Below are 15,353 nucleotides of genomic sequence, written 5' to 3'. Positions count from 1 at the left end.
ATCCTTGCTAGTCTGTCATCTTGCACAATTTTGATATCCAAAGGTCTATTCACTCATTCTATTTGAAAACCGAATTTGTAATTAATTTCTCTATCTATCATACTCAGTATTTGTTTTTATTTTGAAATCATTTCCCTATTGTTCATCTTCCTTCACTTACCGTCCTGATTATTCTTCTTTTTCCGTTCCTCTTCGTATTGAGCCAGTATCACAGTATTTCTTTGCAGCATCAGTATGTGTACGTAGAGATTGTAGTTGGTTATTATCTTCTTATATGCACGGAGTACTAATCCATAATTGGTTATTCTTGGAGTCCAGTAAGCGATCCGTTTTTCGTCAGGTTTGTCAGTCCATACTCTATTTTCGAGAGAGGAAGAAAAAAATAAAAAACAAAAAAAAAAAAAAAAAAAAAAAGAAATAAGTATACTGGTTTGAATAGTGTAAGATAATTTGTCACTATTTCCTTACCAAGAGTATCTCAAAAATAAAAAAAAAAGACCTTTGTTGTTATGCATTGCCAATCTATGATGAATCCCTTCTTGATAGCAGTTCAATCCAAAGTAATCTAGTTATTCGTTTGTATCGTATGCTTTACTAAGCTACCGTCATTGTTGAAACCCATAAGATAACACCATAGAAGGTTATTGTCGTTATCAAAGTCGATATCAAGGAGAATGTTTGTTCATCTTTTTGTCCTCCATAACCATTGTAGACACGGAGTTGCTGTTTATTGAAACGATTTAGAAGAATATCAATGACACTGGTAATATCCTATTTATCATACGTTTCTAGGGTGTAGAGATCGCTGACTAACAGTGAGAGAGAGAGAGAGAAAAAAAAAAAAAAGGAGACTAAAAGAAAAGAATAGAAAGGGAAATCTGATTCACTCACTATGCGGCATCTCAAATTCAACGTCAAACTTTTTTTTTTTTTCCTGTATTTCAAAGAATTTTTTTCTTCACTTTTTTTGATTCTTCCTCTTTTATTTCATCTACTTTTCTTGGTATCATGGTAAGTACAAAGTTGATAATATTTATATCAGTTTAAACTTTTATGTTCTTCAAATGATTATATCATTGAAGAATAGAAAGGATTAAATTAGATAGATGGATGGATGGATGGATGGATGGATGGATGGATAAAAAAAATATTTTATAAATACTAATTTTTTTTTTAATTTCGTTTTGATCATGGATAGTCTCACCGAAAGTACGAAGCTCCCAGACACGGTCATCTTGGTTTTAGCCCTCGTAAGAGAACTCGATCTCACCGTGGTCGCGTAAAGGCCTTCCCCAAGGATGATCCCAAGAAGCCTGTTCACTTGACTGCTTTCATGGGTTACAAGGCTGGTATGACCCACATTGTCCGTGATTTGGAACGTCCTGGCTCCAAGATGCACAAGAAGGAAATCGTCGAAGCTGTCACTGTTATCGAAACCCCTCCTATGGTCATCATTGGTGTTGTTGGTTACGTCGAAACTCCTCGTGGTCTCCGTACCTTGACTACTGTCTGGGCTGAACATTTGTCTGAAGAAGCCAAGCGTCGATTCTACAAGAACTGGTACCGTTCCAAGAAGAAGGCCTTCACCCAATACGCCAAGAAGTATGCTGATGGTGCCAAGGATGTTACTCGTGAACTCGAACGTATCAAGAAGTACTGTTCCGTTGTCCGTGTCATTGCTCACACTCAAATCTCCAAGGCTCGTCTCGGTCAAAAGAAGGCTCACATTATGGAAATCCAACTCAATGGTGGTGATATTGCTGCTAAGGTTGACTTTGCTCGTGAACACTTTGAAAAGGAAGTTACTGTTGGCTCTATCTTTGAACAAGATGAAATGATCGACATCATCGGTACTACCAAGGGTCACGGTTTCGAAGGTGTTACTCATCGTTGGGGTACCAAGAAATTGCCTCGCAAGACTCATCGTGGTCTCCGTAAGGTTGCTTGTATTGGTGCCTGGCATCCTTCTCGCGTCATGTACTCCGTTCCCCGTGCCGGTCAACGTGGTTACCACAGACGTACTGAAATCAACAAGAAGATCTACCGTATTGCCAAGGGTTCTGATGCCAAGTCTGGTGCTACTGAATATGATGTTACCGAAAAGCAAATTACTCCCATGGGTGGTTTCCCTCACTACGGTGTTGTCAACGAAGACTTTGTTATGATCAAGGGTTGTTGTGCTGGTGCCAAGAAGCGTGTCTTGACTTTCCGCAAGTCCATGACTGTCCACACCAAGCGTTCTGCTTTGGAAAAGGTTTCTCTCAAGTTCATCGATACTTCTTCCAAGTTCGGTCACGGTCGTTTCCAAACTCCCGCCGAAAAGCATCAATTCTTGGGTACCCTCAAGAAGGATCTTTAAATGGTTGGTCTCTTGGTCTCCTCTCATACTTAGTTAGAAAAATCATCTGTAGTTTAGCTTCTCCTGTTTTATCCTATTGTTTGATTCTTTCTATCTCATTTTATTGAAAATAATAAAACATGCATCCTTGTATCTTTTTTTATTTTGTTCAATGATTCTATGGCTAATGATATCTTTTTTTGTAATTATATTTACATGACGATGGTTTTTATTAACAAACTTTTTGTAGATTTTTCTTTTATGATAGTTATAATACATTCACATTTCAAAAAAAAAAAAAAAAAAAAAAAAAAAAAAAGGTAATGGAGACAAAGTTGAAAAAAGTTTATTTGGAATATATAGATAGTATTCAAAAGGTCTATGATTTCTTTTTAAAAACTAAAAGAGTCCACTTGCAATCCAGTTTCACCTTTGTCAACCATATTCAATTCCAGAGTATCCTAATACAATCTTCCTAGTTGAATCGAGTTGCAGCTCATCCTGTTCCCTTTCGTTTTGTTCTGCAAGTAAATCCTACATTCAGTTCGTAAATGGGTGAAGTCAATGTTACTGTAACTTATAAACAAAAGTGGCACCAAAGAATGCGTGTACCGGTTGCCATTGTTGAGAAAGAATCGATAGTGAAGAAGATACAGAAGTCACCAAAAAAAAAAAAAAAAAAAAAAAAGAAAAGAAAAGAAAAAGAAAAGAAAAGAAAAAAAAAAAAGAAAAGAAAAAAAAACTAAATAAGAAAGAAAAGAAAAGCGAACAAAAGGAAATTGATTTTTTTTTCTTTTTATTCTAATGACTGAAGTTGAATTAATTTTGAGCTACCAGCTATAATACTTAAAACAGGGAAGAGAACATCAATCGTTTTGGTTTGACTACTACAACAGTTTTGGATACAATTCAAAAAAAGATATTGTTGGATTGTATGTAGATAAAATAAAATGAAGTAAGAAAATATGAGACTAGTAATAAGTCAGTTTCTTAGTTTATTTAAAAATAAAAAATAAGAAAAATTTGCATCTCTTTTACTGTATATCTATTTTGAAGATAAAATTATAATCATCATATGATTATTAAATACCACAAATACTCTTTGTTGATAAATTTGATTAGTTTGTATGATATACAAGATTGATTCCTTTGATGATGATTATGTGATAAATATATCCTTCATGCATTAAATTAAAGCTCTTTGCTCAGGGGAAATTTAGATTAAGAGTAGAATAAATTTCAAAGTCCCCTTTTTTTTTATCATTTTTAATACGCGTATTTTTTTATTTTTTTTTTCTTTCCTTTCTTTTTCCTTTCTTTTTCTCTTCCATTAACTTTTTTTTTATGGTTTTATTGTATACATTAGTGTAGTCGTTACTTTACATATTTTTTTTATTCAATAAAGTTTTTGTTTTATTACATATCAACGGGGTCATTTCCATTTACAAGATGTATTATATATGTATGAATGCATTCTTTTTATTATACGCTTATATTACGGGTACGAAATACGCTGATACAAGGACATGTGGGTGCGCAAATTGACCGACTGGACTCTCGCTTTGGGTACTATCATTGGAATGTAGAAGGATCAAGTCGATCATGTAACTTGTAAGTCAACTGGGCGATTAGTTTTTTTTTTTATCTAACGAAGAAATATTCATCTCCTATTCATAGCCTTTTTAGCAACCTTTGTTTCGATAAACGTATGGAACTCATCAATCTAATCACCAACGACAACAGCAGCAACGACAGCAACTTTAGCGACTCCAACATCCAAGCAGTCAAAGAAATTTACTCCCACATGACTACTCGATGCCGATAAAAGAAGCGCGAATGTCTCTCATTCGAAAGACTACTCCAATTTTTGAAGGCCAAAGGGAACAAGTGCGAAATCAGCGGAATGCAAGGTAACTGGAAGCCAAAGAAGGGCAACCTTCTTCGATTGTCGATCGACAGAATAGATAGTGAGGTTGGATACTTCGAAGACAATATACAGCTAAGGCTCTTGCATCTCAACCTCGGTAAAAGTAACTCCAGTCAAGAGGAGTTTTTGGATCAGTATAACAGCCTCAAGAACAACAAATCTAAAGTACTTCAACGAATGCAACATCTTCAAGATGAACATGTCCGAATGCGACCACTAGTTGTGCGTGATATTCCATACGATGATGACGACGGCATTGACGATGAAGATGATGATGACCATGACGATCACGATGGTGATGATTGTTGTATCCAAGGTTTATGAAGTTACAATTGATATCGTAGATTCAGTAACACAGACTCTTTTATTTAATATCAGATTAGAATGACAGATTAGTATATCAATTAGTATTTTATTAAGACACTCTTTTCTCTCATCAATAAACTATTACTCAGTTTCATTGTATTTCTCTCCCTCATTTTTTTTTATTTTATTTAATCAAACATCACAACGACGACGGCAATGACGATGATGATGATGTTGATGTTGATGTTGATGATTATTACGGAGATGATGACAGTTAGGTAATGGAGGAAAACATGAATACAATCCAAAACAGGCGTGAAGCGACCATATTTTTAAAAAATGGCGTCCTATATGATTTTGGGATGGCGAGCGTATACTTTGAAATCTACTTGTTGCATGAATACGTCGAAAACCATCTGGCGTGTGCCAAAAAAAGATCGCTCCCAAGTTGTCGGTAGAGTATATTAATGATGAATGAAATGTGATGATGGATCATGGATGATTTATTTTTTTTTCGTCATAATTACATGCTTGCATTTTTGCACCTGATATAATGACTCTTTGCTTTTTGATGAATATGCTGGCGGGAACAGTGTTTTCAAAGTTTTTTGTAGGGTCACAAGAAAATGTTTTTCGTGATGTTATAAAATAAAAAATCGTACTTTCCCAAAATGGATGTCGCATTACCAGTTTTTCAGATATCGCTTTAGAGATGTCAGTAGAGTATGTCATTGATTGATGATTGATGATTGATGACTGATTGTTAGCTGATTCTTTTCAACAGGCCATATTTGGAAAAAAAATAACTATATTTTTTATATTGTATCATCATCATATTCACAATTAAGACAAGGGTATACTAATGTAATATTCATATCTTGTGATGTTCATGTGAATTTGCATAATAGTTCCTTTCTTTTTTTTTTTTTTTTAAAAAAAATACATCTACTCGGGTCTTCTTTGTTTATTTTCATTAACTGAGATATTCGATCGATCGATAACGAATGTAAATTTGCATAATAGTTCTTTTTTGTTTTTTTTCTTCTGAGATATTTTTGCCAGGTTTATTTTATTCCTTGATCAAGTGAGAAATATAAAAAAGTGCTATTTTATTTTTCTTTTTCTCTTTTTTTTCTTTTTGAAATCTCTCTTGGTGTTCAAAGTGAATATCTAACTGTACAGCAACATATAAAAATATGTTATCGCCTCTTCGGAGGACGTATTTAATGCTTCCCTACAGGTAAGTTAAAATAAATAAATATAAAAAAATGGATATGTTGACTAAATAATATTTTATTTCCTATTTTTGCGACATCTTATTCTTTGAATTCCGTCATTTTTTATTGAATAAAGTGTACATTGCATGTCCCTAAGCAATACTTTTCTTTTCTCTCTTGATCACTCTCGCTTTATGCTTATTTTATATTCACAATAACCAATTGTTATTTTGTACCTCATGGATCAAATCATTGATGACTGGATATTGCAAGTGTTGGAAATCACACAAGACCAAGTAATCCAAAAGCGTAATGAATAACAAGGCATGACCCCTCAAGAAATTATTTTGGGTAAAAGAAGATACAAACAGCAGCAAATGCTCATTGGTGAAGGTAAGCAAGACAACAAATGAAACCAATATTGTTGAAAAAGTTTACTGACTTATTTTTCTTCATATATATATATGTACATATAGCACAACATCAATTCGCGCGCGATGGTGATGGTGATAACGAAACTGGCGAAAGTGATAGTGATGGAGACAGTGATGGTAAGCACGACCATAAATGAAACCAATATTGTTAAAAAGTTTACTGAACTATTCTTTTTTTTTTTTTGACAGATACTCATGAATATCAATCGCAACCTCTTGTCACATATGATACCTCGTCCACTGCCGATAACAACTCTACTGAAATCAATGTAATGGGCTCCCTTCATGAACGCATGGAACTCAAGAATGACTCTATTATTGTCCATCCCACAAACACTACTGTCTCTGATCCCACTCCTGCCTCTCCTGTCCCTCCTACAGTTGCTCACGATGTGATTGATGACACAGTTATACGTAAGTGATATATTATTTACTCAAAGACTTTTTCTTCTTTTCTTTTCTGACCCACTTTTTTTTTTTTTTTAATTAGATGATAGTCATGAAATCCGGCGGCTAAACACAGCTCAATTTTACACTGATGCTGGGTACAAACGATCGACGAAAGAAATCAATGCCTCCAATCAACAGAATTGCAAGCACTTGAAGCAGAGATACATACCAATCGAACGACACGTATGGACGGAATACAGCGATATATTAATTCAACGTTGGCTGCTTTTATCATGATCAAACAATTTTATGATCGGCGTGACATTCAAGGTCTCAAATTTTTAAATTATCAAGGGCGCCAACGCTTAGAAAATTTAATGGTCAATATATTGATAGATGGTGGACAAAAGTATAACCCCAACACTAGAAGACGACGAAAACGAAAACGGCGAACGCAGGAACGGCGACACCAGCAGCAACAACCAGTACAGCAAAGTATGTCAAGACGGCGTAGCAATGATAACCGAACAAATCCGCCAGTTCAAAGAAATACATCAAAACCGTAAGTTTGACTGATCGAAAATACAGTGATATTAATTTTTTTTTCTTATATAGAAAATGGAAAAAGTCTGCAACCGTACCTCAATTATCAAAAGTTCCAGTGGTGGTCTTTGGAAATGCAACCTTTGGTCGTAATACCTTCAAAAACAAGCATAGCCAACTAGCAGATAAATGCCGAAGACTTCTGAAGAAGGCGGACAGTCAAGGACGTCTCGTACTCATCCATATGGATGAATACAATACATCGAAAGTGTGCTCTGGATGCGGAAAAAAGACCTTGGATGGATTGCAATTGGGTGAAGGTAATCGCATGTATTCAGTGGTAGTTTGTCGTAACTGCCTCACTGTCTGGCAGCGGGACACAAATGCTTCCAGAAATATCCGATATCTTTTCATGAACATGGTGAAATTTGGTAGCAGACCTGGAAACCTGGCAAGACCCTCCTCCATGTAACAAATACGTGTTGATGTTTACTGTGTAAGTCCCAAAAAAAAAAAAAAAAAGTATGATGCTTCTATTCGATTTACTAATCTTTTTCAATTCTGCTCTTCCTTTGTCTCTCTTTTTCCCAACTTACTTTTCCCCTCGTCCGATTCTTTTTTTTATTCGTCTGATTTCCTGTCATCCATTCTCTATCCTTACGATATCTTATTTCCTATTTTGGCGACATCTTATTTCTGAAATTGCGTCCTCTATCAGTGAACAAACTGTATCTCAATTATTACTTCATCCCGACCAAGGTTTTATTTTTCTTTTATTTATTGGTTTTACAAAATAGATGGACGACTTTGTGTTTGTGCTGATATCTATCATTGTATCTTTTCCTCCATCACTTGTTGAGTTATATCCAAAACGTTGTAGTAGTCAAGCAAAACCGATTGGTGTGCTCTTCCCTGTTTTAAGTATTATGGTTGGTAGGTCAAAGTCGATTCAAGGTCAGTTATTAGAATAAAAAGAAAAATCTACTCAATTTCCTTTTGTTTGCTTTTCTTTCGTGTTTAATCACTTTTTTTTTTTAAACTTCAGACTCAACCTCATTCTGTGCTCCTCCTCGTACTCCCACTAACATTACAAAGTCAAATATCGGTCGAGGAAGACTTTGGATATCATTGCCGTTTGGAAATGGAGCGATCAAACCAACAAGTGCGATTCCTGACGGAAGAAGTGGTAGAAATCAGCATCTTGAAATAACAAGGACAATGGGTGTGTCATCTTATTTTTCTCTACTTGGTTAAACTCTCTCTTTTACTTTCTCTCATCTATCTCTCATTGCGATGGGATTTTCTTCAAAATCTCTTTTTTTTTTCCTACTTGGCTGGACTCCCTATCCTTTTCTCTCAGCTCTCTTCGTTATGGTGATGATTTTTTTTTTGAAGATATTTTCCCATGTCTTTGGTCTTTTCTCTATCTTGTTTGTCTCTTCCCATTTGGTTGGTCTTATTGATCTATTGTCATTCTCTTCTGTGGTCTTATACTGTTACTTTCTTTCTTGTGTTTCCCTCCATTCAACGAGTCCAGTTGCGCTTACACTATATGTTTTGGTATGGTCATCTCTTTGATTGACATAATACAACAGCACCGGTTTATGACACAGCCAAGATAATATGTAAGTTTAAAAAAAAAAAAAAAAAAATTAAAAGTACAAGCTAAACTGATATACATATTTTATTATAGGTACAAGACCCACAACTTGCATCAAATATGCGTGATTTCCGGAACAAAGAAGCCTGGCAACCTTCATACGTTTTTGACACCAATTTACAAGGAACTCGATCTTCTATCCAGACTTGGCATCAAGGTTCAGACCAGTGATAGTCTCGTTATTCACTACAAAGTCCATCTCATGACATTCTTAGGCGATATCCCTGCTATTGCGGATACCATGAATCACTCAGGACATACGTCAAAATCTGGTTGTCGTAGTTGTGTTATGAAAGGATCAAGCTTCGAAGGATATGGTATCTACTTTCCTGGTCGTTCATCACACTATTCTCTGCGTACTGTCAATGACTTCCGTCAACCTCAGCTCTATGTAAGTAAAGGAAAAAAAAAAGGCAATCGTTATTAATTGTTTCCATATTAATTGTATAGTTTGGAATCAAAAGTTCTCCTCCTGTAGCATTTCTCAACACTTTCGAAGGGCCGAGTTTCTTTGGTTTGGAAGAAATGCATCTTTTGGGTCATGGTCTGACGAAACAATTGAAAGATCTTTTTGGTTCACCTAATGTCAATGAAATGATTCCAGACAGAAACGTTGCTGGTGGCGCATGGAAAACGTTCCCCTTCTTCCTTGATGGTATCAAGCTCGTTAATGTTGGCGAAGCTATGCTCTCTTCCAGGTGCAATATACCTTCTGAAGTTTTTGGAGGCAACTGGGACGACATTTTTGCAAGAAAAGGACGTGCAGTGGATTGGATGGATTTCTTGCTTTTTGTGGTGCCAACGCTCATTCTCCCTCATATGCTGGACAAAAAGGCTCAAGAAGTTATGCACGACATGTTGTTGGCCTGTCATCTATGTTTGCGGTGGGAAATCCGACCTTACGACTTGTCATTTATAAGACGGTAATAGAAAAGAAAAATATCAGAGATTGTTTTAGTACGTGGTATTAACATAATCATTATTTGCTGTGATTGTAGATCCATGGACAGATTCCAGAATTGTTTGAATATTGCAATGACCAAGAAGGCGATCAAGAGGAAGGTATTTACTATTACGATGCACTACTTGGGACATATATGGTATATCGTTCAACATCTTGGGCCTATGAACGTATACTCCTGCAGGTCTATGGAAAGAACAAGAAAAGACAGAAGATAGTGAAGTTAATGGGTAATTGGTGTTTACAAGAAGAGGAATCTATCAAAGTCCAACGTAGGTGCAAGTCTTCGTAAGTATTAAATCCAAATAATGGTTGTTTATACATATATATAACTTACATATGTTTATTTTATCTTGGGATACCACATAATAGAATTCGCTGTGCAAGAACTGTCGTCAATGAACTACAACAAAAAGCTGAAGTGTCTTGCAGCTTCTCCAGCTAATGCATCAACAGTATTTCTGGGAAAAGCGAAGACCTTATTGCCGCCTCCTCTCACTATCAGCATTAGAAAAAGTCTCGGTGAAGAAAGGTAATCGTAACATCCGTGCCATTGACAATGCGATCGTCCGCGATGAAATTGGTAGACAGTAAGTAAAAAAAAAAAAAAAAAAAAAAAAAACTTATTCTTTTATTGTCCTGACTTACCATTTTATTTATTTGTTTGTTTCAGTTTTTATGCCAAGGTTCTCTTCTTCTGTGTTGCTATGATTGCTGGTGTACAACGGGATCTCGTCGCAGTGCAAGCATTGATTGGAATGGTTCATGGGGACAACACAATATCGAATATATTCTCGTACTGGAACTGTCGGTGTGGTGTTTACCCTGGATTGATTCTTTTGGATACAACGCAAGTTGCTGGTGTATTTGGTTTATTGGATGATGTAAAGGACAAACACATCAAGCATCTCGTCACTCCAATGGATTTGGTCTGGGAAATTCCTATGTTGTCAAATATAGATATTAGTTAACATAGCTAGTAGCTTCGTGATAGCGGATTAGAAATATGACTTTTTTTATTTTTTTTGAAATTTTAAATTATCCCCAATTTTTTTCATGCCCTTTTCTTTCCTTTTGTCTTTCTTTCCATTTTTATTTTTTTTTGTCCTTATTTTATTTATTTTTTTTTTCATTTTTTATTTGAACCGTGTTTATCACGGTAAGTACATTCCTTAACTTTTTTTTTATGTTTTATTGATTATGACTCTTATGCTTAAAATAAAATTATAGGTTCTTTTATGCTTCTCCGCCCGAAGATTCCTATTTTTTCCTTTTCTTTTTTTTTTTTTTCTCTTTTCTCATCCTTTTTTTTTTCATCATCCTTTTTTTTTAACAAAATAAAACGCTTTTATTTTTAAATAGCATATATTCACTTCATTCTATCCTTCCATTTACATTTATTTACACTTTATTTCATATTACTTTCTAGTGCCATTACCTTCATGGCTGTGGAATTGGTGTAGATTGTGTGGTTAAAATAAAAAAAAAAAGGAGACGAGAACAAGTCTGTGAAATTTCTTTTTTTTTATTTGAAAATAGTTAAAAAAGAGACAAAGTATCTACACAAAAGGTTTTGTTGGTCTTATATATAAGTGCGTGGTGAGTGATGCGTAATACTAGTATCATCATACTATATTTATGATTGGTGATCAAATTTTATTTTTGTTTTTTTTTTTTTTTTTTTTTTTGTTTTGGTTTGTAATACTGTTGTCATACAGGGCGTATAATCTTATTAGTATTTTATTTTTCATTGATGTGATGAATCATCATATGTGTAATGATTCATTATATTAGTTGCCCTGGAACGTTTATACATTGATTTATATCTTTCTTGATAGTATCAAAAGAACATGAGCATAATAACTTTCAAAGTCCGTACTTTTATTTTTAATTTTTATTTTTTTTTTCATTTCTTTCTTTTCTTTATAATAACTTTAGTTATAGTATATCAATTAGTAGTCTTTAGTAGTTATATTTTTATTTAATAAAACTTTTTATTTTTATTCCAACTACTTTGTTACATGTCAATGTAATTGATTCCATCTTACAATGTATTTTTTTTTATTCTTTATTTGTGAATGCATTCTTTAGTTTTATTTTACGCATATGGTTACGAAATACGCTGATACGACAATATTGAAGCTACAGAAGATATAGTATAAAAACGTAAAAATAAAGAAAAGTAAAGTCAAAAGTAAAAAAGATAAGGAAAAAAGAAACTAGAGACAAAACCGAGAATCAGGATTTCTAGCCTGGTTTCCTGAATAAATTGAGACAATGTGACACCAGATCGCCAATGCTTGGTTATGATTGGTTGAAATTATTGATGAGGTTCATAATCAATTAATTTTTACACGAATTCGGTTTGTCAGTTTGTCCGAGCGGTTAAGGAGTGTGACTCGAAATCACATAGGCTCTGCCTGCACAGGTTCGAATCCTGTAGCTGACGCCATTTTACACTTTTGAAGAGGAAATAGTTTATTAATTTTTTTTTTTTGTTGTTGTAGTTGTTGTTTTTCGTAAAGGAAAGCATTAGCAAAAGTTGTGTTGGGTGATTTTTTTGTTTTTGGGTTCAAAATTGAAAAAGTAAAACGGATGATTGAAAGTTAATAATGTTTATAGTGAGCACCAGTACTTGATTACGCAAGCACACGTATAAGAATAGAGATAAAATAAAAAAGAAAAGTAAAGTAAAGAAAAATAAAGTCTTGTTCCAAATTTGGAAAGTAGAAGTAGAGTAAAATTGTTCTGAGTTAGAATATAGAACAAAGTGAGCCAATCAAAATAGATAATCCACAATATAATCAAGTAGGGATGTAAAGATGTTTTTATTTAAAAAAATATATAAAATATTGACTGATTGAACTAAAGAAAAAGAAAAATAAAGGAAAAAGGTAGGGTATTTATACTATTTGAAATTTAAGGTTAAAAAATATAATATGAAAAAGAAAATGAAAACGAAAATAATAAGTGAAATAAAAAAATATAAAATAGAATGAAAATAAAAAACGGAGGTAAAAATGAAAGTAAAAATTGAAAATAAAATTATTTTTTTTTTTTTTTTTTTTATAAAATCTTTTTTTTTTTTTTTCATTCAACAGTTGCTATATCAGAGGGATTATATGCATTGCATATTTTTGACACATTTGACAATCCCCAAATTCTCACGGGAAAACATGCGGAGATAAAATCTACCGTGTGAAAAAATCTTTATCTGCCATTGATTTTACCTTTTTTTTTTTCTTCCTTTTTCTCCTTATTTTTTTTTTTTCTTTTTATTATTATTTTTTTTTTCTCATCTTTCCTTACCCCGCCATATGTTACGATCTACTTTTTTACGTCCATTACGTAGTCTTACAACAAATAATTATTATTTATCTATTAGTGGGAAAGTACGTTCAAGACCTTTTTTTTTTTCATTAATTTGAGATTATTCTTAACTTTTTTTTTTATTTTCTGATATAGGCATTTTATAGTGCTACTTCAGCCAATGTACACGCTATTGAAGCAAGTAAGGAAAAGGTTGGATCCAAATGGGCAAGCGAAGATAAATTCACAAGTGATATGACCTTTGTACAAAATATTGAACCTTTGAAAGCTTATCGGGTGATGGATCATACTGGAACAGTGTTGAACAAGAGTCATGAACCCAATATCTCTGAAGAATTTGCTGTTAATCTTTACAAGAAAATGTCACAATTATATATTATGGATGGTATTCTATATGAAGCACAACGTCAAGGTCGTATTAGTTTTTATATGACTCATTATGGTGAAGAAGCTACTATGGGAACAGCTGCAGCTTTACAACCAGAAGATATGATATTTGGTCAGGTAAATTATACATATTTCTTAGATTGATGATTGATTGAAGAGGGATAAAAAAAAAAAAATAGGATTAACCATTAATTATATATATATTTAGTATCGTGAATCCTTTATGCTTGTATACCGCGGTTTTACTATAGATGAATTTGTCAATCAATGCTTCTCAAACGAACTGGATTATGGTAGAGGCCGACAAATGCCGATTCATTATGGTACCAAGAAATTAAATTTCCAAACCATCTCATCACCTCTTGGTACTCAAATTCCTCAAGCTGCTGGTGCTGCTTATGCTTTCAAATTGGCTGGAAAGGATGCTTGTAGTATATGTTTCTTTGGTGAAGGTGCTGCTTCTGAAGGTGATTTCCATGCTGGTCTCAATATGGCTGCTACTCTTAATAGTCCAACTATCTTCTTCTGGTAAGTTTTTATAATACATACATACATATATATATATTCTAATTTAATATTTTTATTAGTCGAAACAATGGTTTTGCTATTTCAACACCATCTTCTGAACAATATCGAGGTGATGGTATCGCTAGTCGTGGAGTTGGTTATGGTATTGATACAATTCGTGTGGATGGCAATGATGTGTGGGCTGTTTACAATGCTACCAAAGCTGCAAGGGATATTGCTGTAAAAGAAAAACGACCTATCCTTATTGAATCTATGACTTATCGTATTGGACATCACAGTACTTCAGATGATTCTACAAAATACCGTGATCGCAAAGAAGTGGAAGAACGTGCACAATTTGATAACCCTATTACCCGTCTTCGTCGTTACTTGGAACAAAAACAGTGGTGGAATCAAGAACAAGATGATACCTGGCGCAAACAAATCAAACAATCTGTACTGACAAGTTTTGCTGCTGCTGAAAAGAAGAAGAAGCCTGCTTTGGAACATATGTTTACTGACGTTTATGATGAAATGACGCCTAATTTGATTCGCCAAAAAGAGGAATTGGAACGATTGATCAAAGAGTACCCTGAATATTACCCCACAGATGAATTTGCTCCCTCTTCTTCATCATCATCGTCATCACCGTCATCATCATCATCATCATCATCATCATCATAGATTTTAGTTACTTTTTTTTTTAACATCATCTTATTTAGACAAAATAAAAATTTATTATACTACTTTTAATCAATGTCTACATTGGATCAACATATTTCGTTCCCCACCCTCCATTTCATTGTTTGAAAAGAAGAAATGGAAAATGGTTAGTGTCATGATCAACTAAATATTATTTGTATATATGCACTTATCAAAAAAAGAAGAAAAGAAAAGAAAAGAAAAGAAAAGAACAAACAAGGATCTAAGGATCAAGGAAGACAGACAGGAGAGGCAAAGGACAACAACCAGAGGCAAAACGAGAACACGGACAGCAAGGAAAAACGGGGAAACGAGAATCACAAACAAGAATGGGAGTGTTCTGTCGCGTGTGATCAGGTGAACGGAAAGAAGAAGATACTAACAAGGAATCAGTCAAATAGAAGCAAATATTTTTTTTTATAGAAGAAAGAAAGAGAAAATAAAAATAAGTCTCTATTATATTGTTTTTTTTTTTTCCTCCAATCACATGGAAGCTATCAAATAATGATGATTATTCTATTAAATCAAATCAATCATCTAATCATTATATGTCATAAAATAGTATATAGAATACATATCTCTTGTTATATTATTAAGAGCATGATTGAATATCGGAGATGAAATTACCTGTCCAACAAAAAAAAAAAAAAA

General features: G+C 33.8%; 5 protein-coding genes and 1 non-coding gene across 6 annotated transcripts; all 6 read left to right on the top strand.

The window, feature by feature from the left end:
• Positions 1–961: 961 nt before the first annotated feature.
• On the top strand, positions 962–2,511 carry BX664DRAFT_271744 (60S ribosomal protein L3). The gene is made up of 2 exons (XM_051541163.1): positions 962–1,011; positions 1,199–2,511. Exons 1-2 carry the CDS (start codon positions 1,009–1,011, stop codon positions 2,357–2,359), a joined length of 1,164 nt encoding a protein of 387 aa, XP_051404442.1. The 5' UTR covers positions 962–1,008; the 3' UTR covers positions 2,360–2,511.
• A 1,245-nt stretch (positions 2,512–3,756) lies between these two features.
• Positions 3,757–4,589, top strand: BX664DRAFT_381520 (uncharacterized protein; the record flags this gene model as incomplete). Its single annotated transcript, XM_051548970.1, has 3 exons — positions 3,757–3,949; positions 4,016–4,121; positions 4,167–4,589. The coding sequence occupies exons 1-3, from the start codon at positions 3,807–3,809 to the stop codon at positions 4,587–4,589; spliced, it is 672 nt and encodes a 223-aa protein (XP_051404441.1). The 5' UTR covers positions 3,757–3,806.
• A 3,593-nt stretch (positions 4,590–8,182) lies between these two features.
• Positions 8,183–8,954, top strand: BX664DRAFT_319787 (uncharacterized protein). The gene has a single exon (XM_051543007.1). It carries the CDS (start codon positions 8,449–8,451, stop codon positions 8,731–8,733), a length of 285 nt encoding a protein of 94 aa, XP_051404440.1. The 5' UTR covers positions 8,183–8,448; the 3' UTR covers positions 8,734–8,954.
• BX664DRAFT_254329 (uncharacterized protein) lies at positions 8,874–9,994 on the top strand (the record flags this gene model as incomplete). The annotated part of the gene is made up of 3 exons (XM_051540362.1): positions 8,874–9,210; positions 9,294–9,738; positions 9,814–9,994. Coding segments are annotated over 3 exons (963 nt in total), but the record flags the coding sequence as incomplete, so codon positions are not given.
• A 2,149-nt stretch (positions 9,995–12,143) lies between these two features.
• Positions 12,144–12,225, top strand: BX664DRAFT_t18. Its single transcript has one exon. It is a non-coding gene; the product is annotated as a tRNA-Ser (tRNA).
• Positions 12,226–13,484: 1,259 nt separating this feature from the next.
• On the top strand, positions 13,485–14,684 carry BX664DRAFT_255787 (thiamine diphosphate-binding protein; the record flags this gene model as incomplete). The annotated part of the gene is made up of 3 exons (XM_051540431.1): positions 13,485–13,610; positions 13,702–14,021; positions 14,081–14,684. The coding sequence occupies 3 exons, from the start codon at positions 13,485–13,487 to the stop codon at positions 14,682–14,684; spliced, it is 1,050 nt and encodes a 349-aa protein (XP_051404438.1).
• Positions 14,685–15,353: the final 669 nt, after the last annotated feature.

Source organism: Halteromyces radiatus (assembly GCF_025201355.1).
Source record: "Halteromyces radiatus strain CBS 162.75 chromosome Unknown BX664scaffold_1, whole genome shotgun sequence".
NCBI classification, from domain to species: domain Eukaryota; kingdom Fungi; phylum Mucoromycota; class Mucoromycetes; order Mucorales; family Cunninghamellaceae; genus Halteromyces; species Halteromyces radiatus.
Note: the sequence above shows the minus strand (reverse complement) of the source record. Positions and strands in the feature narration are given on the sequence as shown.

What these genes read in the sequence shown, in the direction of transcription:
- BX664DRAFT_319787 (XM_051543007.1), top strand. Translation starts at nt 8,449, where the DNA reads ATGGGATTTTCTTCAAAATCTCTTTTTTTTTTCCTACTTGGCTGGACT.